Source organism: Oncorhynchus kisutch, linkage group LG22 (assembly GCF_002021735.2).
Source record: "Oncorhynchus kisutch isolate 150728-3 linkage group LG22, Okis_V2, whole genome shotgun sequence".
In the NCBI taxonomy this organism is placed as follows: domain Eukaryota; kingdom Metazoa; phylum Chordata; class Actinopteri; order Salmoniformes; family Salmonidae; genus Oncorhynchus; species Oncorhynchus kisutch.
This window is the reverse complement of record NC_034195.2, coordinates 45,189,342-45,216,875: the sequence shown is the minus strand read 5'-3', so window position 1 is coordinate 45,216,875 and position 27,534 is coordinate 45,189,342. Positions and strand designations below refer to the sequence as shown.

Below are 27,534 nucleotides of genomic sequence, written 5' to 3'. Positions count from 1 at the left end.
GTGAGTGAGTGGAGGACAGAGGGAGGTTAATCGTCCCAGGTAATCTGGACAGCGAGCCAAGTGCGGCTTTACATCATCACACAGAACGTACAGTTAACCATGCTAAAGTATATAACAGGAAGGAGGTAGGAGGGAGAGAGAGGGAACAATGGATGAAGAGAGACCGGAGAGAGGGATAGGTTAGCGATGGATAGAGAGAGAGATCAAGGGAGATATGGATTAAGAGGAGAGATCCGGAGGGACGTTATCATTAAGCTTAATTCTAGGGCAAATACAGTGCCTTGCGAAAGTATTCGGCCCCCTTGAACTTTGCGACCTTTTGCCACATTTCAGGCTTCAAACATAAAGATATAAAACTATTTTTTTTGTGAAGAATCAACAACAAGTGGGACACAATCATGAAGTGGAACGACATTTATTGGATATTTCAAACGTTTTTAACAAATCAAAAACTGAAAATTATTCAGCCCCTTTACTTTCAGTGCAGCAAACTCTCTCCAGAAGTTCAGTGAGGATCTCTGAATGATCCAATGTTGACCTAAATGACTAATGATGATAAATACAATCCACCTGTGTGTAATCAAGTCTCCGTATAAATGCACCTGCACTGTGATAGTCTCAGAGGTCCGTTAAAAGCGCAGAGAGCATCATGAAGAACAAGGAACACACCAGGCAGGTTCGAGATACTGTTGTGAAGAAGTTTAAAGCCGAATTTGGATACAAAAAGATTTCCCAAGCTTTAAACATCCCAAGGAGCACTGTGCAAGCGATAATATTGAAATGGAAAGAGTATCAGACCACTGCAAATCTACCAAGACCTGGCCGTCCCTCTAAACTTTCAGCTCATATAAGGAGAAGACTGATCAGAGATGCAGCCAAGAGGCCCATGATCACTCTGGATGAACTGCAGAGATCTACAGCTGAGGTGGGAGACTCTGTCCATAGGACAACAATCAGTCGTATATTGCACAAATCTGGCCTTTATGGAAGAGTGGCAAGAAGAAAGCCATTTCTTAAAGATATCCATAAAAAGTGTTGTTTAAAGTTTGCCACAAGCCACCTGGGAGACACACCAAACATGTGGAAGAAGGTGCTCTGGTCAGATGAAACCAAAATTGAACTTTTTGGCAACAATGCAAAACATTATGTTTGGCGTAAAAGCAACACAGCTCATCACCCTGAACACAACATCCCCACTGTCAAACATGGTGGTGGCAGCATCATGGTTTGGGCCTGCTTTTCTTCAGCAGGGACAGGGAAGATGGTTAAAATTGATGGGAAGATGGATGGAGCCAAATACAGGACCATTCTGGAAGAAAACCTGATGGAGTCTGCAAAAGACCTGAGACTGGGACGGAGATGTCTTCCAACAAGACAATGATCCAAAACATAAAGCAAAATCTACAATGGAATGGTTCAAAAATAAACATATCCAGGTGTTAGAATGGCCAAGTCAAAGTCCAGACCTGAATCCAATCGAGAATCTGTGGAAAGAACTGAAAACTGCTGTTCACAAATGCTCTCCATCCAACCTCACTGAGCTCGAGCTGTTTTGCAAGGAGGAATGGGAAAAAATGTCAGTCTCTCGATGTGCAAAACTGATAGAGACATACCCCAAGCGACTTACAGCTGTAATCGCAGCAAAAGGTGGCGCTACAAAGTATTAACTTAAGGGGGCTGAATAATTTTGCACGCCCAATTCTTCAGTTTTTGATTTGTTAAAAAAGTTTGAAATATCCAATAAATGTCGTTCCACTTCATGATTGTGTCCCACTTGTTGTTGATTCTTCACAAAAAATACAGTTTTATAATCTTTATGTTTGAAGGCTGAAATGTGGCAAAAGGTCGCAAAGTTCAAGGGGGCCGAATACTTTCGCAAGGCACTGTATATCTTTCCACATATCTAAGCATACCTGACTGGTGGTTATTTTTCTAAAGAAACTAAATATGCTTCTCTGCCTATCTGCTAATATCTGGGTAAAAGATTGAAAGGAATGTGAGTCTTATTTCAGCAACTTGATTGGAAGCCTGAAATGGCTTCTTGGTAGCTAATTATGAAGTTGGGAGATAGGCTCCCCACCTGGGCTAGCTGAAGCCAACTTCATAAAATTGCTAGGTGGCTAATAGTAAAAAATAAAGTAATTTGAAACAGGACAGATCTGAGGGGTCACATGCCCCTGTGCCCTTCTGGGCCTGACACCTGAACTGTGCTGTAGGTAAATCTCAAAACAAACTGCAGCAATGTTTGGTGTCAAGTAAAAGCTTGGTTCTTCAGAGGGAGGGTATGTGATGGGACATGTGAAAGACCGCAAGGCACACATTATATGAGATGGGATGGTGGATTGCACAAAGGGTGACCCAACATATCAGTACCTGGAAAGATTTCAATCCCAAACCCTGTGAGGAACCATGCTGAAAGCTTTCTCACAAAACAGAGGAAACAGAGTCACCATCTAGACTAGTCCTCATTCATTCAATGTGCCTCTGCCAGGTACACAAGTAGAAAACATGCAATTTACACATTCAAAGAGTATAAACATTTTGGTAAAAGCATTGACTGAATACTTGGAAAAGCATCAATACACAAGAAGTTGCCAAAGGGTCGCTATGCTGGATTTGACTTGAGCAAAGCTGCCTTACAAATGCCTCATAATCCCCTTTAGCTCTTGAGCTAATACCAAACGGAGTGTAAAGCACCTGTGGGAACCCACTACTCGCTGTGTAAGCCAAGAGCTAATTTCCCCAATGTAAAACAATGGGAGCACTAAGCTAGGCTAGCCCAGCTAATAACCCTCTCAGACCATGCTCCAGTCCAAGCTATTCTAACCTTTCCTGGGTTCCCACACATTTTGGGCTCACTCCCCGCAACAAACACTTAGAGGCCTAAGCATCTTTAATTCAGGGGTAAGTTTAATGCTGATACTTAAGCAGAACACACAAATGAAAACACAAAACAAAAAGGGCATACTAAATGGTATGAAAAATATATTTTTGCTGGGCAAAATAAACTTTTGGGGCAAAAACATCACTTTTTTCTAGCCAAAACGTCTCAGACGTGCCCCTTTTGAAAAGAAAGATCATAGAAACGGGTCATTAGTCCAGATTGAACTACCACAGAACAACAACCAAACCACTTTTCATCAGGATCTCACACAAAAACCAAACCTACTAAAACTGGTGCGATTATGGATGATCTGATTCTGACCTGGATCTGTGAGTGGTTTGGCAGGTCTCTGAGAGGGACGTCACAGGGGGTAGCATGTTAGCGTTAGTCACCAGGATATCAGGATCAAACAAGTGAGGCCCGGGAGGAATGAGGAATGCTGAGCCTGTGAAGGGCTCTTTCACTCCACTCTCATACACTGGCTGGCCCCTAGCTTCCTCTCCGTTAGTTTCCCCATGCAGCATCAGACCACTCATCTCAAGGGCTCACCACACCTCAGACCTCTCTGGTCAGAGGAAGAACACCATTTTATAATGCATTTGAAGGGGAAGTTCTCTCTCCATTATTTTATTCTATTAACCTCTAAGCGCTCCCCCCCTACTTTGTGCAATTTCCGCCTGAAGACATACCCAAATCTAACAGCCTGTAGCTCAGGCACAGAACCAAGGATATGCATATTCTTGGTACCATTTGAAAGAAAACAGTGAAGTTTGTGTACATGTGAATTGAATGTAGGAGAATATAACACAATAGATCTGGTTTAGATAAAACAATGAAAAAAAACATGTTTTTTATTTTTGTATCATCGTTAAAATGAACAAGATAAAACAAACATTCAGATAGGATGATGTGGACAATTTCAGTGAAAAATATAAGAGGGCAACAGTACTTGTGCAACGTTTCAGAATGATAACTTCCAAAATGAGTGTGCTACATGACATTTATCATGAAGTCACCCAGGTGTCCCACACAAGTAGCCCAAATGTACCCAAGTGGCCAAATTGGTGAAGGTATACATTTTGAAACAAATAACTATATACAAAATACCAAAATGGTATTCTAACACATACACAGGCTATAGTCGTTCTCATACAAACAAACAGACCCTCTCACAATGACTAGCTAACGTGCACTTTACCCATTTCATTACATCTTTATATATTGCAAATAAAGTGTAAAAACAAATCACAAATAATAATTTATATTAATTTCAATCAGCATTAGCATGAGAGCAACTTACCAGTCCAAAACAATGTCCTCTCCGTTCCAAAAATATGCCTCAGTTTCAGTCTTCAAAATGGAGTCTTCAAAAAAAGCAGGTCTCACTTTCACAATGAATTTCCTCTAAAATTGTGTCTACATTCGTATATCTAGTCTTAGAATTAGCTTTCCTTGACTTATTCGCCATTATGTTGGATAAATAAACAGCTGAAGATGCAAGTCACTGAAATACTGCTGTGCGTAATAAGCTTAGCTCCTTCGCGGTAGAATTGGCAATGGCGAAAGAATGGTCCTTACGCCAGCGTTCAATGGAAAGGTTTCTCTTACAAAGAATCATGGGATATTGCCATTTACCTATGCTCATTGGCTATCTACCCAGCTAGATTTCAAGACGATCAGTGGTCATTGGGTTAAAAGACAGTCAATCAACGAGACAGTGGTCATATAATTGGTGCACAATGGGCTCGTCACTTGTCTTCCAATCATTTTTTCCGGGTCAATACGTCCCGCAAAATGACCCCTCGGGTTTGGTTGTGTTACAAACAAACAGTTGATTCCAAGGAAACCAAACATGACTGGATAAAGTCAGGGAAAGTCTGTCTATTTTACGTTGGATGTTAAGTCGAGAATTGAATGACACGAAATTCAACGAGATAAGCGTTCACAAATTGTTTTGTGTTAGGCTATATAAAACAGATTAAACCGAACAAAAGACCATTCATTGTGTAACAATGAGCCTTGGGATTGCAACCAGAGCAAGATCTTCAAAAGGTAAACGATTTATTTCAATGCAGTCTGTGATTTTGTGACGCAAGTGCTGGCTGAATAAGTAGTTTGATATGGGGGTCTGTGCTCAGATAATCGCAGCGTATTCTTTCGCAATAAATAATTTTTAAAATGACAACGCAGTTGGATTAGCAAGATTCTAGGCTTTCGAACCACGTGAGACACTTGTATTTTCATGAATGTTAAATATGACTATTTATGTAGCGATCGGTGCGCAGAGGATAAAACAGTGTGACGTTTCGGTCTAAACAGACCTTCATCAGACAGACATTGACGTTGCAAGCCTTTGGACAGAAGGAGTTAGAGGTCATATCCAAACCCCTCAGATTTCTGACAACAGGATTAGAGATTCAAGGTCATACCCTAAGAATAAATGGGCTGAAGTTGAGCCTGAGGTTAGGAATGGTATTCTATGAATGAAGTGATAGTTCAAGGGAATGGGGTTAGGGTTAAAGTTCATATCCTAAAGAGGGTGATAATAACATCCACCCAGCCTGTAGGGTTTGAGTTCAGGTTCATATAGACAGTGAATGGGGTGTACAGTATAAGGCATGGAGTTCAGTTTAGAGCAGTGGTATTCACACGTTTTCAGCAGGGAACCCATTTTGTTCACCAGAATTTCTGGGGACCCCATCCCAATTCTAATGATCCAACCTTAAAAATCAGTAAATGTATATTTTCACGTCAACAAATAACCTTCAACTCATTACATTTACTCAATAAAAAGTGATTTTTTCAATACTCTCTCAATAAAAGAATCAGTACTCTTAGAGGATCCTCTGTCACTGCTTAGTTTGGACAGGTACTAGTCTGAGCATCATACACCAACCTGACAGAGTAGAGTCAAGGCAGCAGGCAGACCTTAGGGAGTGGGAAGACAGACACTACAGGACAAAGCAGGGAGGGAAGGAGAAGGTCAAGAGACCATGAGTAAAGAAGCGAGAGAAAGTGAGGCCAACAATATTGAGAAAAGCAAAAAAAGGAACAAGAGAAAAGAGAGGAGATCAAACAATGAAACCCACCAAACACTTGAGGGGGCCAGGGAGAGAAGGGAAGGGTGATTGGCTCTTGGCTGAGTAAATGGGTGGGTGAATGTGGAACAGAGAGATTAATGACTTCCAAAACAGGTGGACCGTGGGTTGGCTGCCCCTCTGATGGGGGTTAACCTGGGACCCCCGCCAGTGTCGGGTGTCTGCCATACCTCCGGATGGAGCGGACGAAGCCTGTGACCTCCTAGCCCTCTCCCCTAACAGGAAAGCGGATTTGTTTTCCTATCCCTTTCCCAGTAATCCTCTCCACACACACACACACACACACACACACACACACACACACACGAGGAAAATAGATTTGGATATAGATAAGGATTTGACATTCCGCTCCCTTCCTTTTTATGCATGAAATAGATTGAATTTGGATAATCACCCCAGGCGCGCGCACACACAAATTTCAACGCACAAACCCACTCAAAATAGCATTAAAAAAAAAAATCCCTACATCCAAGAGCACAAAACCACCCCTGCAACCCAACTCCCATCGACCTTGGCCTGCAGTCACAAGTCTGCAGGCAAAAAAACACTTCTCTACAGATGAATTAGTCTGTTCCCCCCCACGCAGGAATAAACCCACTTCAAGCCAATGGCAGAGTTTTACTTTTGATCTACCCACACAGTTCACCAGGCCACGGCCTCTCCCCTTCTCTCTGCCTCCACACTGGCTAATCACAAGTAGCACAGCAGAGGCAGCCTAACTGACGTTCACAGAGTAGTCAAATACATATCGCACTGATACATGGCTGGTGATGGTGATGAAAAAAAACATACAGAATCAATAGTTACATATTGGGATATTATTTTTGACGATATATCGTTTCGTTTTGACATACTTGTTGGCTGTACCTGCACAAAAACTCCAGCATTTTCCCTTCATTGCGTGTTCCCCATCTTTTTAAATAGGGACACAATCTGTTTTCAGCACTTTTATTTCCATGACTGATCAAAACTCATGGTTCTCTGTTGTCCCTCTGCACCAGACATATGGTGAGCAATGTTTGAACCTCAAATCACATGATTCATTTACAATACATATAGAAACGTGAGCGTCGCAATACATTGCATATCGGCACCTAAGTATTGTGATATTTTGGTATTGTGACGGCCCAAGCTGTTGATTAGTGTTTAAATGGTTTAGGGTCAACAGCCATGTACCAGGGAAAAGATAAAGCAGTGCCATGTAAAACCGCACGGCTGGTGAACTGCAGGGTGCTTCCGTTTTGAGGAGGGGTCACAGTGTTGTGGCCTGGTGATATTTATTGATGCCAGCTATAAGGAGGTGCCATGGAACCCCTCACACAGCTACTGTACATAAACATGATTCACAATTAGACTAACGAGGTCTCAGAAATACAGATGTACTGTACAAACTGTGGTGCTTTACAGGGAATTTTATTGAACTACTACTAGCTCGATGGCCTTCGTATCCTCCTATACACAAAAGAGATGGAGAAGGAATGAAAAGGAGAAGAGGTTTCAGCCAGTGCTTCAGACAGCAACCAATAACCATGAGGAATAGCTCCACTACGTCAGTGAGCAGATTACATTACAATCAATATCTGTACCATCATCAAAATCACAACACCTGTCCTGACTGACACCAGTTCTATTCTCATCATCTAACCAAGGTAGCGAGAGATAAAAATCAGTCAAAAAAGACAGCGGGAGAGGAAAAACAAAGAGTGCTTCATTGGCCTTTGAGGTCCCCAGCCGACAGAATACCTTTAATAGACCTGCGGGGCTATATTTAGCCCTCCTGTGTCGACTTACTGTCAGCGCATTTCAGCAGAGGCCCCTCCGGACACAGCATGTACCCTTGAGAGAGCAGCAGAGAGAAAGAGAGTGGGAGGGAGGGAGGCAGAGCCTTGTGTAGCTGAGGTGATCGCTGCTGCTATGCAAATTGTGTAGGATTTTCTAAAGCAGTGTGACAGATCTTTTTTTACGATATACTTGTACAGTACAGTTAAAACACATCTGTAGAGACCCTTCAATGATCAGAAGGCAAAGGAAGGTTGAGAAGCAAATTCTGATTAGTGAGACATAGCCAAAGCACACGAGAGAGAGAGAGAGACACTTGGCTTTACTTTAACCTTAAAGGAAAAGCAAGTTTGGCTGCAAGCACTTGGCTAAGGGGGAAGAAAAGCCTAGTTTAAAGACAGCCGTTCTGTCGTCCTAGGTGAGACAAAAAAAAATGCGGCCCATCAAAGAATAGTCCCAGTAAACAAAATGACATTTAAAAAAAGTATAAAATACGTATTTTTCCAGATGTTGAAGTTAAATTAAATTTAGATTCTGAATGAAAGGTGAAAAGAGGTCTTTCAAATCAGGTTCATTTTCATTTCTGGATGAAAGTTGAAAATGTAATTTACAGTGGTTGCTCCACTAAAAGTATTGAAATTATGCTGCAGGATTTAGAGGTAATTTGTGGTTTAGTACGGTACCCTGCGTCACCACTTCATTGCTCCAGACCAGCGCAAGGGGGAGTTAGAGCACTGACTATGCTTTTGGGTCCTACTGTGTCTGACAATGAATGGGCGACATTAACCTAAATAGAAAATAATTGTGTACGACTTCAATATTACTTACTAAAACTGTTGTTACACTAAGGTTTTTAACCATTTTATTTTGGTCTTACTGAAGTACTGTAGGCCACTCCCAACTGGGCATGCTGTACAGTGCCTGAGTGGTGCAACGGTCTAAGATGCTGCATTAGCAGTGCAAGCTGTGAAGCTACAGATGCTGGTTCAATACCAGTGCCCGTCCTCGACTGGGAGACCCATGAGATGACTGTAGACTTCTGGTTTCTCTCCCTCTAAAAACAGAAATCAATCATTCTAAATAAACTGGCTTTATTTACAAATTAGTAACAATGTCTCACCCCATGTTCAGAATGGCCTTTTTCCTCGCTCAAGTTATTTGAAAACAAAGCGATTATTATTATTAATTTAGAATGATATAAAAGCTTGTTGGATATTCTCACAGATATATTATTAACCCTGTAATTAGCAGGACAATATACATTGGTCATATTGTTCATGGCTCCTGAGTGGCACACAATGGGATTGCCTTGCAGTTCTCCAGCTTTATCCACTGAAAGCGTTCAAGGCACGAGGGCAGGGGGCACGGGATGGGCCGCAGGGCCACGCACAGAAGACGGACCTAGCCCATGGGGAAGGGAAGAGGAGGAAGCGGGAGGGGGGTGGACCCCTACCCCGCCACACTGGCAACACTTTAACCTCTCTGCACACGGAACCCACTAGCGGGCTGAAATTCCACAACATACGGTGATCGCTACATAAATAGTCATATTAAACATTCATGAAAATACATGTGTCTCACATGTATCGAAAGCCTAGAATCTTGCTAATCCAACTGCGTTGTCAGATTCAAAAAAGGATTTACTGCGAAAGAATACGATGCGATTATCTGAGCATAGAGCCCCATAAAAAAACAAACATTTTAACCAGCACAGGGGTAACATAATCACAAACTGCATTAAAATCCGTTTTTATAGCCTAATACGAAACATTTTGTGAACCGCTTGTGTAGTGAATTTCGTCTCATTCCAGGTAAATCACCCACACAGAACGTGACTTTTCAAGTCATGTTTGGTTTCACTGCAAATCAACTGGTTTGTTTGTAACAACTCTAATATATATATATATATCTGTTTATTATAAAGGAACTAAGGGGCCATGCCCTCAGGAAAAACAGCCTCAGACCATTATTTCTCCACTAAACTTTACAGTTGGCACTATGCATTCTGCAAGTAGCAAACCCAGATTTGTCCGTTGGCCTGCCAGATCGTGAAGCGTGATTCATCACTCCAGGGAACTCTTTTCCACTGCTCCAGAGTCCAATGGTGGTGAGCTTTACACCACTCCAGCCGATGCTCGGCCATAGAAACCCATTTCATGACGCCCCCGACAAAGTTATTGTGCCGACATTGCTTCCAAATGCAGTTTGGAACTCGGTAGTTAGTATTGCAACCAAGAACAGACCATTTTTACGCGCTGCTCGCTGTAGCACTCAGTGGTCCTGTTCTCTGAGCCGTTGTTGCTCCTAGACGTTTCCACTTCACAATAACAGCACTTACAGATGACTAGGAGAGCTCTAGCAGGGCAGAAATTTGACAAACTAACTAGTTAGAAAGGTGGCAACCTATGACAGTGACACATTGAAAGTCACGGAGATCTTCACGAAGGCCATTCTACTACCAATGTTTGTCTATGAAGACCGCATGGCTGTGTGCTCGATTTTATACACTAGTGTGGCTAAAATGTCCAAATCCACTAATTTGAAGGGGTGCTTTTGTATATATAGTGTGTTTGTTAACATCTCGTTAGATTTTTTATTTGATTGGGCGACCATTTAGGTTAGGTTATTTGACCTGAGAAGTTATGTAAAAAGTATGTCATTATATTGTCATAGATTTTATCTCCAGCCTGTAGACTGCAGAAAAGGCCCCATACTCTTTCTAATATATCATATGATTTACCTTAGATTATTTTTCTGACTAAATGTTGGAGTGCCTCAGCGATTCGTATCTCCAAAAGTACCTCAAGAGAGGCGTGCTTGGAATGGACAAGAAAAATATTTTGCGCCGCTGCCTTTGACAAAGTGGGCACTGCTTATCATAGGGCACCATCAGCACTCACCTAAAAAAAAAAGCCCATACGCCACTGGTTGAGAGAAAATGTCATTGTATTTGGGCAGAATTGTGAGTTTTTCTGTGTTGTTGGAGATGGGTCATGGTCAGTTTAGTTCAGAAAATGCCAGCCTTGTCAATCTGCCGCCATGTGCAGCCACCTAATCCTGTCTCATAAGCGGACCAGCCTTGGGTATTCCAAGGCAGCAGCACAGCCCTCAAGCAACAGCCTGCCTGCTTCCTCTGAGTGAGTGCTCACTGCATAAGGGGGAGATGAGGGAGACTGAGTGAGGGAGGGAAGGAGAGACCGAGTAAACCCTACTAAATTAGTGATCAGGCTTGCCCCGCCTGCATCTTTGATGAATGAGATCATGTTTGGCCACTCAATGTGCCAACGCCACAGCGACTGCAGTGTGGGCTGCTTGGAGAGAAAGGGCCGATAGAGGAATACCAGACGTATACAGTGTCTTGTGACGTTTTCCGTTTTGTCCCCTCCGTCACCAGATGATTTACTAGTTGGGAAATGTTGCGTAAACCTCAGTTACAGGAACACCACCTCCACAATAAGTACATCACAGAACAGCAAAAAGGACAATTTGTCGATATGCAGGCCTTTGTTACTCAGAGGAGAGATGGTTCATTCGATCAATATCTTTACAGGACCTGAAAAGACAGAGCATTCATTGAGAGAAATCATGTTTATGTTGGCACATCAGAAGTCTAAGTGCATAGAACATACACAGAAGATTTATTTGAAGCATAGTGTTGTCATGACGTTGGCCTGGGGGGTAGGTTTATGACAATCATAAATACCTCTTCCCCCTCTCTCTACCCTACTGAAGTTACATTTGCAAAACCCTTGGTTAACAGAGATTCTGAGAACATCAGAAGGTGGGGGGAAATGAACTATATTCTGGTAATCCGACCAATGGAACATATGCGGTGGTGCGTAATGAATATTATGTCAGTTCGTTTGTCATCAGACATTCTCATCAATGATAAGATGACATAACTCTGATGTGTAGACTTTCCACTGTAGAGTTTATTGGAATCACATGGAATTGTTATTCAAACATTTAAATTGAACATTAAATTATTTGTGATGGGATGAAATGTAATTTTAGCTTCTAAAATGTGAGATTTGGGTTTTCATAAGACAGGGCTCTGCTCAAATCAGTGGCCCGCCCCTGTGAAGGGACATGGGCTATAAAACACGCCCTCCTCTCCCTTCCTTCCTTTATAAGCCCTTGACGACAATATAACCTCCTCTTCAGAGGACGACAGTCCTATGTCAGAATGGTTCAGATAATAACTACAGAACAAAGCCAAAATCAGCGTGAGCTTTGGTTGCGAATGGTATGAACTTTGAACTCTTATTCACTACAGAAGTGATACCTTCTAGCCGTTGAGTTAGCAACAGCAGCTGCAAACGAGGGTTAGGAAGGAACAGACCGAGTATCCCATCTATCAACCAACGATGTTACTACAACGTATTCAATTGACAACCCGAGACATTCTTCAAAGGACTCGGTTGGGCAACACGGCCTTCCATCTACCACCAACCTACCGAAGCACAGCTCAGAGTAAATATTTATTGCATTTTCCTTTTCCAAATGGGCGGTAATTTAGAATGCATAAGATACTCTATTTACGATAGCACAGCTTCTTCCCTTTGTTCCTCAATCTTCCCGCTCTTTCACTCAAACCCAGCCCCTTTTCTTTTGTGTAACAAGCTGTCATATCTGATCCGCCCACTAGGGATGTTCTCCTTTACGTCATTTGTAATCAAGTTATGATTGAATTGTGTAATTCTGTGTGATTAATCATTTATTTACTAAATACCTAACTAAAACAAAATTTTGTATTGCTGATTCGACATGTTAGCTAGGGTTCGTGCGGATAACCAAGAATTTACAACTTTCAGATGAGACAATTAAGATGAGGATTAATATTGACTGCTATTGATGTAAAATATTACTAGGTCTTTAAGAGTTTATTCGGAAGATAACAGCTCTATAAATATTATTTTGTGGTGCCCGACTCTCTAGTTAATTACATTTACATGATTAGCGCAATCAGGTAATATTAATTACGGAGAAATGATTTTATAGAATAGCATGTCATATCACTTAATCCGGCATAGCCAAAGACAAGACCGTGTTCACTCCCGGGCGGTTAGGAGGAAGTCTCTAAGATAGAGCTTGAACAATATGGGCCATTAGAACAAGATAATTGATAGCTAAAACATTGAAAGCAGTAGTGGTAGTTAAGGTTAACACAAAAAAGTAAACTGGTGCACACTAATGTCCTGATAATTGAGGCAAATATATCGTAATACGGATCATTTTTTAGGGCCTATAGTAGTTTGGTACACATCCCTCAGTGTATTTCTCTGTACGTAGAGTTCACTCTCACGCGGTTAGGAGGACTCTGCGAGCTGTCCTCTCCTGGTGGAAAGTGAACCTTGCTCCCCTGGGGACTGTGTGTGTGTCTATCTGAAGCCACTTCCATTATGTCTGGTCACTCGTGCTTTTCTATCCACAGCACTTAAATTTGGTATCCACACCTCTGGGCCATCCAATATCCTGTATTTCTTGTTCATACTGCACAGGATGGAAGCTTTGGTGCTGGCAGATTCTTGTTTACACGGTAGCATGACAGAAGAAAAAAAATTGTATTACATCATATTGCCATTTGCTCTGGACTCATTTCACGCCTGCCTACTTCATGTAGTTCAGTTGATGTGATTTCAATTGAATGCAATTTCAGTTGACACTCAAGGTACACTCCCTTTGTCTCAGCCACAAACCCAGAGAGGAGGCGGAGTGAGATGACAGACAGGCAGGCGAGGGACACAGCAGAGCAGTGGAAAAACATGAACGCACCACTTGCCTTTGAGTCATCCCCAACACACACACACACACACGGCTTCCGGGTGGCGCAGCAAAAACTCTGGTTCAAATCCAGACTATATAATGTCAAGAAAAGAGGCACTGAGTTTGAAGGTAGGCCTAAAGATACATCCACAGGTACACCTGCAATTGACTCAAATTATGTCAATTAGCCTATCAGAAGCTTCTAAAGCTATGACATCCTTTTCTGTAATTTACCAAGCTGTTTAAATGGCACAGGTAATTTAGTGTATTAAACTTCTGACCCAATGGAATTGTGATAGATGATTTCACTGTGCCTGTAAACAATTGTTGGAAAAATTACTTGTGTCATGCACAAAGTAGATGTCCTAACCAACTTGCCAACACTATAGTTTGTTAACAAGAAATTTGTGAAGTGGTTGAAAAACGAGTTTTAATGACTCCAACCTAAGTGTATGTAAACTTCCGACTTCAACTGTACATTAACTTATTTTTTCGCCCTCAATCTGAGCGCTCTGGGGCAGTTTTTCCTCAAGGATCTGTACTTTGCGCCGTTCATCTTTCCCTCGATCCTGACTAGTCTCCGAGTCCCTGCTGCTGAAATACATCCCCACATCCAGATGCTGTCACCACCATGCGTCACCGAAGGGATGGTGCCAGGTTCTCCAGACGTGACGCTTGGCATTCAGGCCAAAGAGACACGTCTTGGTTTCATCAGACCTGAGAATCTGGTTTCTCATGGTCAGAGTCCTTTAGGTGCCTTTTGGCAAACTCCAAGTAGGCGGTCATGTGCCTTTTACCGAGGAGTGGCTTCCATCTTGCCTCTACAATAAAGGCCTGATTGGTGGAGTACTGCAGAGCTGTTTGTCCTTGTGGAAGGGTCTCCCATCTCCACAGAAGAACTATGGAGCTCTGTCCAAGTGACGGTCGGGTTCTTAGTCACCTCCCTCACCAAGGCCCTTCTCCCCTGATTGCTCAGTTTTCCTAGAGCTGGCTGCCTGGCCAGAGTCTTGGTGGGTCCAAACTTCTTCCATTTATCCTCTCTGGGATATTCGGGATGGTAGCGTCCCACCCCGCCAACAGTCAGTGAAAGTGCAGGGCGCCAAATTCAAAACAAAAATCTCATCATTAAAATTCCTCAAGTATTTTACACCATTTTAAAGATAAAATTCTCGTTAATCCAGCCACAGTGTCCGATTTCAAAAAGGCTTTACAGCGAAAGCACCACAAACAATTATGTTAGGTCACCACCAAGTCACACAAGTCACAGCCATTTTTCCAGCCAAAGAGAGGAGTCACAAAAAGCAGAAATATAAAATGAATCACTAACCTTTGATGATCTTCAGATGACACTCATAGGATTTCATGTTACACAATACATGTTTTGTTCGATAAAGTGCATATTTATATCCAAAAATATAATTTTACATTGGCGTGTTATATTCAGTAGTTCCAAAACATGCAGTGATTTTGCAGAGAGCCACATCAATTTAGAGAAATACTCAAAATAAACATTGATAAAAGATACAACTATTATACATGGAACTTTAGATAAACTTCTCCTTAATGCAACCAGTGTCAGATTTTTTTAAAACTTTAAGGAAAAAGCATACCATGCAATAATCTGAGTACGGCGCTCAGAGACCAAAACAGCCAAAGAGATATCCGCCATGTTGTGGAGTCAGTAATAGTCAGAAATAATATTTATAATGCTAACTTACCTTTGATGATCTTCATCAGAATGCACTCCCAGGAATCCCAGTTCCACAATTAATGTTTGATTTGTTTGATAAAGTTCATCATTTATGTCCAAATGCTTCCCTTTGTTAGGGTGTAAACAAATACAAACGCGAGTGCAAGTCCAGCCAAAAGGTCAGACGAAAAGTCCAAAAAGTGATATTACAGGTCGTAGAAACATGTCAAACGAAGTATAGAATCAATCTTTAGGATGTTTTTATCATAAATCTTCAATAATGTTCCAACCGGAGAGTTCCTTTGTCGGTAGAAAAGCAATGGAACGCAAGCTAACTTTCACATGACCGCACGTCACGAGCTCGTGGCAATCTGCCAGACACCTGGCTCAATCCCCACTCATTCGGCCCCCCTTCACAGTAGAAGCATCAAACAATGTTTTAAAGACTGTTGACATCTAGTGGAAGCCTTGGGAATGCTGGAATGCTGCAGAAATGTTTGGGTACCCTTCCACAGAGCTGTGCCTCAACACAATCCTGTCTCTGAGCTTTACGGACGATTCCGTCGACCTCATGGCTTTGTTTTTGCACTGTCAACTGTGGGACCTTATATAGACAGGTGTGCCTTTCCAAATCAATTTACCACAGTTGGACTCCAAGTTGTAGAAACATCTCAATAATGATAAATGGAAACAGGATGCACCTGAAGTCAATTTCGAGTCTCAAAACAAAGGGTCTGAATACTAATGTAAATAAAGTATGTTTTTATTTTAAATAAATTAGCTAAAATTTCTAAAAACCTGTATTCACGTCATCATATGTATGTAGATTGATGAGGAAAACATTTAATAAAATTTAGAACAAGGCTGTAACGTAACAAAATGTGAATAGCTTACGAATGCACTGTATGTGGTAACACGTTTCATGCCAATAAAGCCATTTGAATTGAGAGAACGAGAATAAGAGGGAAAGAGAGAGAATGAGAAAATGAGCCAGAGAACAAAGGGGAAGAGAGAACAGGCAATTAAGTAGAAAGCAATGAGAATCTACATGAATTGAGTCATGTCAAAGTGCGTCACAATTTACCCCATAGATTTACGCACGCAAGCATACATGACACTGGCATGTAGCCTCATCGGCATAGGCACACTGTACCCCGCCACACACACACACACAAAAGTCTCCAAGACATAAACACATGCATAAGCACAAACAGCCTATAACATATAAAAGCATACTCACACAGACGGAATCACCCTGAAATAATGACTGTCAGTGGGTAAAGACCCCCTCCAAGCAGAATTCAGCCCCTCCCTCCCTCGCTCACTACGCTTGTTAAGGAAGCAACATTAGGAAACACTAACCCAGGGCAGGAAGATACTGTGTGGGTTTGGAGGATATCTAGTAGTCCTCCCCGGTGATGGGAGCTGACAAGGAAGGACCAGGGGGTGAACCACCCTTGTCCCTTCATTCAGTACAGGCCTCTGTTAGCTAACAGAGTGTGTGTGTTAGTCTGGGAGATGCCATGAGATGCTTTTATTTCGCTCCTTCACTTTCTCTTCCTCTCTCTGCTGGCAGGCACGGGCATCCACTCGGCCATGCTCTGGCGACACACACAGGAAGCCAGACAGAGCAGGCGAGAGAGCAGGTGAGAGAACCAGACAGAGCGAGAGCCCGACAGAGCGAGACAGAGCGAGAGCCCGACAGAGCGAGACAGTGCGAGAGCCCGACAGAGCGAGAGCCCGACAGAGCGAGAGCCCGACAGAGCGAGAGCCCGACAGAGCGAGAGCCCGACAGAGCGAGAGCCCGACAGAGCGAGAGCCAGACAGAGCGAGAGCCCGACAGAGCGAGACAGAGCGAGAGCCCGACAGAGCCCGACAGAGCGAGAGCCCGACAGAGCGAGAGCCCGACAGAGCGAGACAGAGCCCGACAGAGCGAGACAGAGCCCGACAGAGCGAGACAGAGCCCGACAGAGCGAGAGCCCGACAGAGCGAGAGCCCGACAGAGCGAGAGCCCGACAGAGCGAGAGCCCGACAGAGCGAGAGCCCGACAGAGCGAGAGCCCGACAGAGCGAGAGCCCGACAGAGCGAGAGCCCGACAGAGCGAGAGCCCGACAGAGCGAGAGCCCGACAGAGCGAGACAGAGCGAGAGCCCGACAGAGCGAGAGCCCGACAGAGCGAGAGCCCGACAGAGCGAGAGCCCGACAGAGCGAGCCCGACAGAGCGAGCCAGAGCGAGAGCCCGACAGAGCGAGAGCCCGACAGACCGACAGAGCGAGACAGAGCGAGAGCCCGACAGAGCGAGAGCCCGACAGAGCGAGAGCCCGACAGACCGACAGAGCGAGACAGAGCGAGAGCCCGACAGAGCGAGAGCCCGACAGAGCGAGAGCCCGACAGAGCGAGAGCCCGACAGAGCGAGACAGAGCGAGAGCCCGACAGAGCGAGAGCCCGACAGAGCGAGACAGAGCGAGAGCCCGACAGAGCGAGAGCCCGACAGAGCGAGACAGAGCGAGAGCCCGACAGAGCGAGAGCCCGACAGAGCGAGACAGAGCCCGACAGAGCGAGACAGAGCGAGAGCCCGACAGAGCGAGAGCCCGACAGAGCGAGAGCCCGACAGAGCGAGAGCCCGACAGAGCGAGAGCCCGACAGAGCGAGAGCCCGACAGAGCGAGAGCCCGACAGAGCGAGAGCCCGACAGAGCGAGAGCCCGACAGAGCGAGACAGAGCGAGAGCCCGACAGAGCGAGACAGAGCGAGAGCCCGACAGAGCGAGACAGAGCGAGAGCCCGACAGAGCGAGACAGAGCGAGAGCCCGACAGACCGACAGAGCGAGACAGAGCGAGACAGAGCGAGAGCGAGACAGAGCGAGACAGAGCGAGAGCCCGACAGAGCGAGACAGAGCGAGACAGAGCGAGAGCCCGACAGAGCGAGAGCCCGACAGAGCGAGAGCCCGACAGAGCGAGAGCCCGACAGAGCGAGAGCCCGACAGAGCGAGAGCCCGACAGAGCGAGAGCCCGACAGAGCGAGACAGAGCGAGAGCCCGACAGAGCGAGACAGAGCGAGAGCCCGACAGAGCGAGAGCCCGACAGACCGACAGAGCGAGACAGAGCGAGAGCCCGACAGAGCGAGACAGAGCGAGAGCCCGACAGAGCGAGAGCCCGACAGAGCGAGAGCCCGACAGAGCGAGAGCCCGACAGCGAGACAGAGCGAGAGCCTGACAGAGCGAGACAGAGCGAGAGCGAGACAGAGCGAGACAGAGCGAGACAGAGCGAGAGCGAGACAGAGCGAGACAGAGCGAGACAGAGCGAGAGCCCGACAGAGCGAGAGCCCGACAGAGCGAGAGCCCGACAGAGCGAGAGCCCGACAGAGCGAGACAGAGCGAGAGCCCGACAGAGCGAGACAGAGCGAGAGCCCGACAGAGCGAGAGCCCGACAGAGCGAGAGCCCGACAGAGCGAGAGCCCGACAGAGCGAGAGCCCGACAGAGCGAGACAGAGCGAGAGCCCGACAGAGCGAGACAGAGCGAGAGCCCGACAGAGCGAGACAGAGCGAGAGCCCGACAGAGCGAGACAGAGCGAGAGCCCGACAGAGCGAGACAGAGCGAGAGCCCGACAGAGCGAGACAGAGCGAGAGCCCGACAGAGCGAGACAGAGCGAGAGCCCGACAGAGCGCGCGAGCCAGAGCCCGACAGAGCGCGCGAGCCAGAGCGAGCGAGAGCCAGAGCGAGCGAGAGCCAGAGCGAGCGAGAGCCAGAGCGAGCGAGAGCCAGAGCGAGCGAGAGCCAGAGCGAGCGCGCGAGCCAGAGCCCGACAGAGCGCGCGAGCCAGAGCGAGCGAGAGCCAGAGCGAGCGAGAGCCAGAGCGAGCGAGAGCCAGAGCGAGCGAGAGCCAGAGCGAGCGAGAGCCAGAGCGAGCGAGAGCCAGAGCGACAGAGCGAGCGAGAGCCAGAGCGACAGAGCGAGCGAGAGCCAGAGCGACAGAGCGAGCGAGAGCCAGAGCGACAGAGCGAGCGAGAGCCAGAGCGACAGAGCGAGCGAGAGCCAGAGCGACAGAGCGAGCGAGAGCCAGAGCGACAGAGCGAGCGAGCGAGAGCCAGAGCGACAGAGCGAGCGAGCGAGAGCCAGAGCGACAGAGCGAGCGAGCGAGAGCCAGAGCGACAGAGCGAGCGAGCGAGAGCCAGAGCGACAGAGCGAGAGCCAGAGCGACAGAGCGAGCGAGCGAGAGCCAGAGCGACAGAGCGAGCGAGCGAGAGCCAGAGCGACAGAGCGAGCGAGCGAGAGCCAGAGCGACAGAGCGAGCGAGCGAGAGCCAGAGCGACAGAGCGAGCGAGCGAGAGCCAGAGCGACAGAGCGAGCGAGAGCCAGAGCGACAGAGCGAGCGAGAGCCAGAGCGACAGAGCGAGCGAGAGCCAGAGCGACAGAGCGAGCGAGCGAGAGCCAGAGTGACAGATCGAGCGAGCCAGAGCGAGCGACAGACAGAGCGAGCGACAGACAGAGCGAGCGAGCGACAGACAGACAGAGCGAGAGAGACAGGAAAAGGAGATAGTACATGCAGCCAGACCGTACTTTAAGCCAAAGGCAGTACTCACAGTGCAGAGACGGGGGAGGTACAGAGAAGCTCTTTGCTGCCTACATGGATGAATGGGATCTGCATATTCAGTAGGCATGTTGTTCCCACATCATGTACTGTGATATCATTAACTCAACACACCATCTACAAAGATGCTGGATGCTACCAACAATGCCATGTTAAACTGTCTGTCCGCAGCACACCCATTTAGGCCAATCTGGCATGAATGAACACATGAACAAACTCATGAATGAACAAACTCATGAATGAATAAACTCATGAATGAATAAACTACATATTACTCTTCAACAACCACAGAGAAGCCCAAGCTGCCTACAGTACAGTGCTGCTCTGTTTGTCAACCTAAAACAGCTCGCTGGTATTGTGAACTCCTTTGAGTGCATTGTGGGTCAGGGCACTGCAATGGAGAGCACACACACAGAGAAGGTGTTGATAATGCTGTTGTCACCAATGGCACAATTAAACACGGGTCTGTATCCCCACCTGGTGGACTATACATGTTACACATCCTGAAGTCTACCTGGGAACCTCAGACAACCAACACACACACTTGTTCATTAGGACACACAGTAAAGGAAAATTAAAACGGTTTCTTATTGGAAAAGACCCTGTTTCACACAGTTTTGGAGCGGTTCCTTTTGTTTCATGCCTACTGAAGATGACTCAGTTATAGCCAGATGAAACGGACATCTGACTGTGCTGATTGGCTGTGAGGGAGATCGTGCTGGTGGGTAGAATGGTTCTTACCGTAGTGGCTGTGTAGAGGGTCTGGCCCACCTCTATGACAGCTGGGGCAGTGGTCTGGGTGTCTGCCACCATGGGACTGATCTATGGGGAGGAGAACAATGGTCACAACAGTGTGAAGCATTTGGAATACAAACACCACCTGTATGCAATGCATTATGGGTGCATTTATAGGAATATGAATTTTACATGTCTGAATCAAATAATGTGAAGTCAGTGAGAAGATGATTTGTTTATCCATGTGTGGTTATGTCTGTGTTGCCCTCTGACCTCTATAGCCCCAGACTGGGCGGAGTGGAGGTGTGGTCCTCGAGGGTAGATGTCTGTCAGGTGAGGAGGGGGGTCGGGGCTGACCCGCTGGCTGTGTCTGCTCAGGACGTCACGGTAGTCAAAAGAATCAAAGTTGGTCTTCCACATTAAAACCTGGGGGTGGTAGGTAGCCTCGCGGTTAAGAGTGTTGGAAGGTCGTTGAGCCGAAAGGTCGCTGGTTTTCTAATCCCCAAGCAGACTAGGTTAAAAATCTGCCGATGTGCCCTTGAGCAAGGAACTTAACCCTGATTGTTCCTGTAAATGGCTCTGCTAAATGACAAATGTAAATGTTGATAGATGTGAGCCATTAGGGCAGGAAACCAGCTCATCATTGCAAATAAGTAGATTTTTTATTTAACTAAATCAGTTAATAAGAAGAAATTTTTCCAATAAGAAGACTGATCAGATTATGCAGAAAAATATTTTGCTGGTGTTCTCTACTGAGCTATCTGCTTCCCTTCATACCATGAACACAGTTAGTCCACCCACCTGAGCATCACAACCCCCTGAGGCAAAGAAGTCTCCTCCCCTGGAGAAGGCCACAGCCAGGACAGGACCCTAGGAGTCAAAACAACTAAAACACTTCAAATCACAGACACTACAACATAAGATAAGACTAGAGACCATGACAGCTCCTTGCTTCAGATGTTCAGATCATAGAATTGTATTTACTAATAATAATCTAGCAATTCTATTTCTATAGTTCAGATGGGTATGTCTATAGAAACGTTGGTGATCAGACACACGTCCTCAGGTTCTGGGCTAATAAAGAATGGCAGTAAAGAACAGGAAGACTTGCACACCGCATACGCTCCCAATTCACTGCTTTACTGACTACATTTCCAAAGCGGATCTTTGTCAGGTCGAGTGCTCACAGCCCACCTCACATGACCATTACACACACGCACACAACACATGGTGGGTGTGGAAACAATTCACTTTATTAAATCACTTCTATTTGGCATCATTCTGTGTTCCACAGAAGACGTGGTATACTGGATCAAGTGTATTTGTGGTCTATGCTATATAGGAAAGACTAAATAAGCTCTGAAAACAAGGATAGCAAAACAAGGAGTAAAATCAGGACTAGAGGTTGACCGACTATGGTTTTTCAACGCCCCCCCCAAAAAAGACGATACTGATTAATCGTCATATATATATATATTTAATAATAATATTATTAATATTTAATAATAATGACAATTACAACAATACTGAATGAACAATGAACAATTATTTTAACTTAACATAATACATCAATAAAATCTATTTAGTCTCAAATAAATAATGAAACATGTTCAATTTGGTTTAAATAATGCAAAAACAAACTGTTGGAGAAGAAAGTAAAAGTGCAATATGTGCCATGTAAAACAGCTACCGTTTAAGTTCCTTGCTCAGAACATATGAAAGCTGGTGGTTCCTTTAAACATGAGTCTTCAATATTCCCAGGTAAGAAGTTTCAGGTTGTCGTAATTATAGGACTTTCTCTATAACATTTGTATTTCATATACCTTTCACTATTGGATGTTCTAATAGGTACTTTAGTATTGCCAGTGTAACAGTATAGCTTCCGTCCCTCTCATCGCTCCTACCTGGGCTCGAACCAGGAACACATCGGCTACACCAGCCTAATCTCGGGAGATGATAGGCTTGAAGTCATAAACAGCGCAATGCTTGAAGCACAGCGAAGAGCTGCTGTCTAACCCAGTAAAGTTCTGTTTGAATGAATGCTTACGAGCTGCTGCCTACCACCGCTCAGTCAGACTACTCTATCAAATCATAGACTTCATTATAATAACACACAGAAATACAAGCCTTAGGTGATTAATATGTTCAAATCCGGAAACTATAATTTCGAAAATAAAATGTTTATTCTTTCAGTGAAATACAGAACCGTTCCGTATTTCATCTAACGGGTGGCATCCCTAAGTCTAAATATTGCTGTTACATTGCACAACCTTCAATGTTATGTCATAATTATGTAAAATTCAGGCAAATTAGTTCGCAACGAGACAGGCAGCCCAAACTGTTGCATATACCCTGACTCTGTCGCACAGAATGCAAGAGAAGAGACACAATTTCCCTAGTTTAATATCTCCTGCGAACATGAATTTCTTTTAACTAAATATGCAGGTTTAAAAATATATACTTCTGTGTATTGATTTTAAGAAAGGCATTGATGTTTATGGTTAGGTATATTTGTGCAAAGATTGTGCTTTTTTCGCAAATGCGCTTTTGTTAAATCATCCCATTTGGCGAAGTTGGCTGTCTTTGTTAGGAAGAAATGGTCTTCACAGAGTTCGCAACGAGCCAGGCGGCCCAAACTGCTGCATATACTCTGACTCTGTTGAATAGAACGCAAAAGTGACAATTTCCCTATTTAAAAGAAATTCAAGTAAGCAGGCAATATTAACTAAATATGCAGGTTTAAAAATATATACTTGTGTATTGATTTTAAGAATGGCGTTGATGTTTAGGTACACATTGGTGCAACGACAGTGCTATTTTCGCAAATGCGCTTGTTAAATCACCCGTTTTGCGAAGTAGGCTGTGATTCAATGATAAATTAACAGGCACCGCATCAATTATATGCAACGCAGGACAAGCTAGATAAACTAGTAATATCATCAACCATGTGTAGTTAACTAGTGATTATGTTAAGATTGATTGTTTTTTATAAGATACGTTTAATGCTAGCTAGCACCTTACCTTGGCCCCTTGCTGCACTCGCATAACTGGTAGTCAGCCTGCCACGCAGTCTCCTCGTGGAGTGCAATCGGCCATGATCGGTGTCCAAAAATGCAGATTACCGATTGTTGTGAAAACTTGAAATCGGCCCTAATTCATCGGCCATTCCGATTAATCGGTCGACCTCTAAATCAGGACTCTTAATTAGAGAAAGCCTGTGCATAATCATGGAGGCTCATCACAATATCAGCTCTCTGAGAGCAGTACACTGGTATCCTTGGTTTAAACTTGGACCCATATGACTATATGTACCTGTGTGATTAATTATAGATTGACTATGTGCAAAAGTGAATTGCATTGTTTCCACATACGTCATGTGCGTAATGGTCATGTGAGGTCAAAAGCGTATATTTGGGGATGTGAGCACGCAGTCCGTTTGACCTGATGAAGATCCGTTTCGGATCGAAACGTAGTGACTAAAGAGGTGAATTGGGAGCATAAACAGTCTACGGTCCTTCTTGTTCTTTTCAGATGGGCGTGTCCACATACTGTAGCAAAAAGAACAGCCTTAGCGTGGTCCTAAGTGTGGCCTAAGCCTTACCTTGTGTCCGTGGAGGGTGTAGATGAGGCGTCCCTCCAGCAGGTCCAGGATCTTCACTGTGCTGTCACTGGAGCCACTGATCATATAGTTTCCAGACGGGTGGAAGGAAAAGCAATTGATCCCTGCACTGTGGACTGATACCAAAAACAGAGGTTTGTGTGTGCAGACATTGAACCTGGCCTCTCTAATACAGGAAGATTGGTTGCCAGGTGTGTTTCTAGTAAAGTACACTCTAAAATAGAAAAATGTTGGGCAACCAGGCTGTCATTCAGTAGAATTCTTAAGCCTTTTAAAAGCTTGTTACCTTGGTAATGCTGGAGCAGTTTGTTTGTCCGTATGTCCCAGATCTTCAGCGTGTTGTCTGCTCCTGAGGATGCTATGCATGTGCCACTGGTGTTGAAGTCTACAAATGTTGCTGATCTAAGAAGGCGGAGGGAATAGGCTACTACTTAAAAAGGTGTCAACCATGTTAGGTGGTTCCAAATATAAAATGCAATACAACAGCACCACCAAGTGGTCATGTAGAAAACCCTTGAAAGTGGTTAGACTCCCCTCCCCCCACAGACAGTCATGTTACATCAATATAAACTGACTTTGTTTTTTTTTACAAATGCCAAATAAAACAATGACAGGTTTAATATAGCCTTCAAATATATAAAATAAGTATATTTCTTACCCTCCATACTCTGTGAAGCAGTTGATGCACTGTTTGGTGGAGGTGTCCCACAGTCGCACTGTGCGGTCGTCACCACAGGAGGCAATTAGACGGCCGTCAGGAGAAAACCTAAATGACAAAACAGTTACAGCGCAGACAGACAATCTTCATCAGTTGTGATGGAGGAGAAAAAATTATATCGAATCAGTTATATTTCGGGATATTATTTGAGGGTATATCATATAGTTTGACAATATTGCAATATTAATTTTGCACTAGTTGGCTGTACCTGCACCAAAACTTGCAGTATTTGTCCTTCATAGCTTGTTCACCATCTTCTTAAATAAAGAACCAATATGTTTTCAGCACTTTTAGTATCATGACTAGTTCTCATTTGTCCCACTGCAGCAAACATTTGGTGAGCAACATTTTTGGAATATGGAAAATGTCCAATCTGTTTCCCCCTTTAGGGACTGCAGGGTTCAAATCCCAGTGTGGCCGCATCACTTACAAAGATACATACATAAACTTTCTGGAAGAGATGTGCATCTTTCCCTTTCAAGACGATTTGATACACATCTAGACACATGGGGCTCCGATACCATACGATGCAGATGTCCAAGCTCACCTGTGTGTGTGTGTGTATATAGGCACCTAAGCTGAGCTATAAAGGAAACTGGGTAGCAAACCACCCCATTAAAAGTTAGTGGAGGGGAGGGGGGGGGGGGGGCAATGTTTGCTTTTTGTCTCACACTCAACATCAACAGAACAAAGGAGATGATCATGGACTTCAGGAAACAGCAGAGAGAGCACCCCCCCAATCCACATCAACGGGAAAGCAGCGGAGCTGATGTAAAGTTAAGTTCCTCAGCTTACACCTCACAGACAATCTGAAATGGTCCACCCACACAGACAGTGTAGTGAAGAAGGCACAGAAGCGCCTCTTCAACCTCAGGAGGATGAAGAAATTTGGCTTGTCATCAAAAACCCTCAAACTTTTAGATGCACAATTGAGAGCATCCTGCCAGGCTGCATCACCGCCTGGTATGGCAACTGCACCGTCCATAAACGCAGGGTTCTCCAGAGGGTGGTGCGGTCTGCACAATACATCACCGGGGGCAAACTATCTGCCCTCTAGGACACCTACACCACCCGATGTCACAGGAAGGCCAAACAGATCATCAAGGACAACAACCACCCGAGCCACTGCCTGTTCACCCCGCTACAATCTAAAAGGCGAGGTCAGTACAGGTGCATCAAAGCTGGGACCGAGAGACTGAAAAACAGCTTCTATCTCAAGGCCATCAGACTGTTAAACAGCCATCACTAAACAAAGAGAGGCTGCTAAAAACACTTCAGTGAACCGAAAATTCATAATGTTTGAGTCGATTTTCTGACCAATGAATGCTACATTTAGGTCAGTATGGGGTCCCGCAGACCGATGCATATCGATGAATCGTTATAGCCCTATTTTATTGTGCAAACCAACCACAAACACATACAGACAGTTGTTGGTTCAGTACCTGGCGCAGCGGACCCAGTTGGTGTGCTGGTTGAGTGAGTAGACAAAACGTTGTCTGTGGACACTCCACACCTTGACAGACTTGTCGTCTGAGGCAGTCACTAGCCTCTGGCCGTCGTGAGAAAAGCTGACACTGCGTACTGTAGCCGTGTGGGCTTTGAACACCATCGACTCTCCTTTACTGAAGAACACACAAGAAAGAAAGAGAAGTGCTCAGAGAGGGAAATATGGGTAACAAACATCTAAAAGAAATGCACTAAGGTGAATCTAGTAGGTAATGTTCAATGCTGTGCGAGGAGACATTCAAGTTAGGTAGGCACTAGCTACAGAATACAATATCTCAGGTTGTTCAAATGTCAATGAAGTTGGCTAGTCTAGGTACTAGCTAAAGGTTGTTGCAATCTTAATGACAACTGTCAGAGACTGCATGAAAGTGGCATTTAAAGCCAGGTGTGGGTGTGGTCCTCTGTTGCTCAGTTGGTAGAACATGGCTCTTGCAACACCATGATAGTGAGTTCGATCCCCGGGATATCAGGTGCTTCTCTGTCCACTCACATGCTGGGCGTCCACAGCCGTACAGTCTTGTCCTGGGATGCAGAGACGACCAGATCTCCTGCAGGGGAGAACTGGACCCCTGTGATGACATCTTTGTGTCCAAAAAAACGGAACGCCCTGGCCTTAGGGTTCAGATTCCAAATCATCAGGGTCTTATCTGCAGACCCTGAGGCTGAGAGAAACATGGATGGAAACACAATGAACATGAGATGAGAATGAATTCTAGATATTTCCAGATAGTTAAGACTAGCCTGGTCCCAGCTCTGTTTCTGTTCTTGCCAACTCATTGGGAAGCCAAACATGACAATTCAATAAGGAGATAGTAAGGGAGCAGAAACAGACTGGTTAGTAGGCTAAGTAAAGACATGATGCAATAGGGATTTGTGGTGTGTTGTGGATCTATACCCAGCTGTTTGTGTTTGGAATTGAAGTCTGCACAGGTGACAGCATCTTTGTGGCCCTTGAAGTGTCGCTCGAGGGTGGGGTCCTCCTGCAATGACAGAGTTCACCACAGGGTCAGGTATGGCTGGCATGCCAAAGTTGCCAAGTATGAGAAAACATTGAATGACATACTATAACACTAAAATTGTGTTAGCTAAATGTACTAGTTAGGTTGAGTTAGGTTGCATGCTTTAGGTTGAAGGAAACTACTTCGAATGCGA

At 44.9% G+C, this 27,534-nt stretch overlaps 1 protein-coding gene across 2 annotated transcripts in view; it reads right to left on the bottom strand.

The window, feature by feature from the left end:
* Positions 1-27,534, bottom strand: part of poc1b (POC1 centriolar protein B) — a 56,215-nt gene that overhangs the window by 27,991 nt on the left and 690 nt on the right. Inside the window, exons 2-11 of one of the 2 annotated variants that reach the window (XM_031802041.1) lie at positions 27,278-27,362; positions 26,873-27,044; positions 26,319-26,498; positions 24,817-24,924; positions 24,445-24,560; positions 24,141-24,274; positions 21,341-21,409; positions 20,813-20,965; positions 20,546-20,626; positions 10,695-11,314 (exon numbers count right to left, since the gene is read on the bottom strand). In XM_031802041.1, coding sequence (XP_031657901.1) covers positions 11,306-11,314; positions 20,546-20,626; positions 20,813-20,965; positions 21,341-21,409; positions 24,141-24,274; positions 24,445-24,560; positions 24,817-24,924; positions 26,319-26,498; positions 26,873-27,044; positions 27,278-27,362 — 1,107 coding nt within the window. In that variant the 3' untranslated portion in view covers positions 10,695-11,305. Of the gene's footprint in view, positions 1-10,694; positions 11,315-20,545; positions 20,627-20,812; positions 20,966-21,340; positions 21,410-24,140; positions 24,275-24,444; positions 24,561-24,816; positions 24,925-26,318; positions 26,499-26,872; positions 27,045-27,277; positions 27,363-27,534 lie in introns of those variants that run through there. The other variant, XM_020456016.2, reaches the window with a different exon arrangement.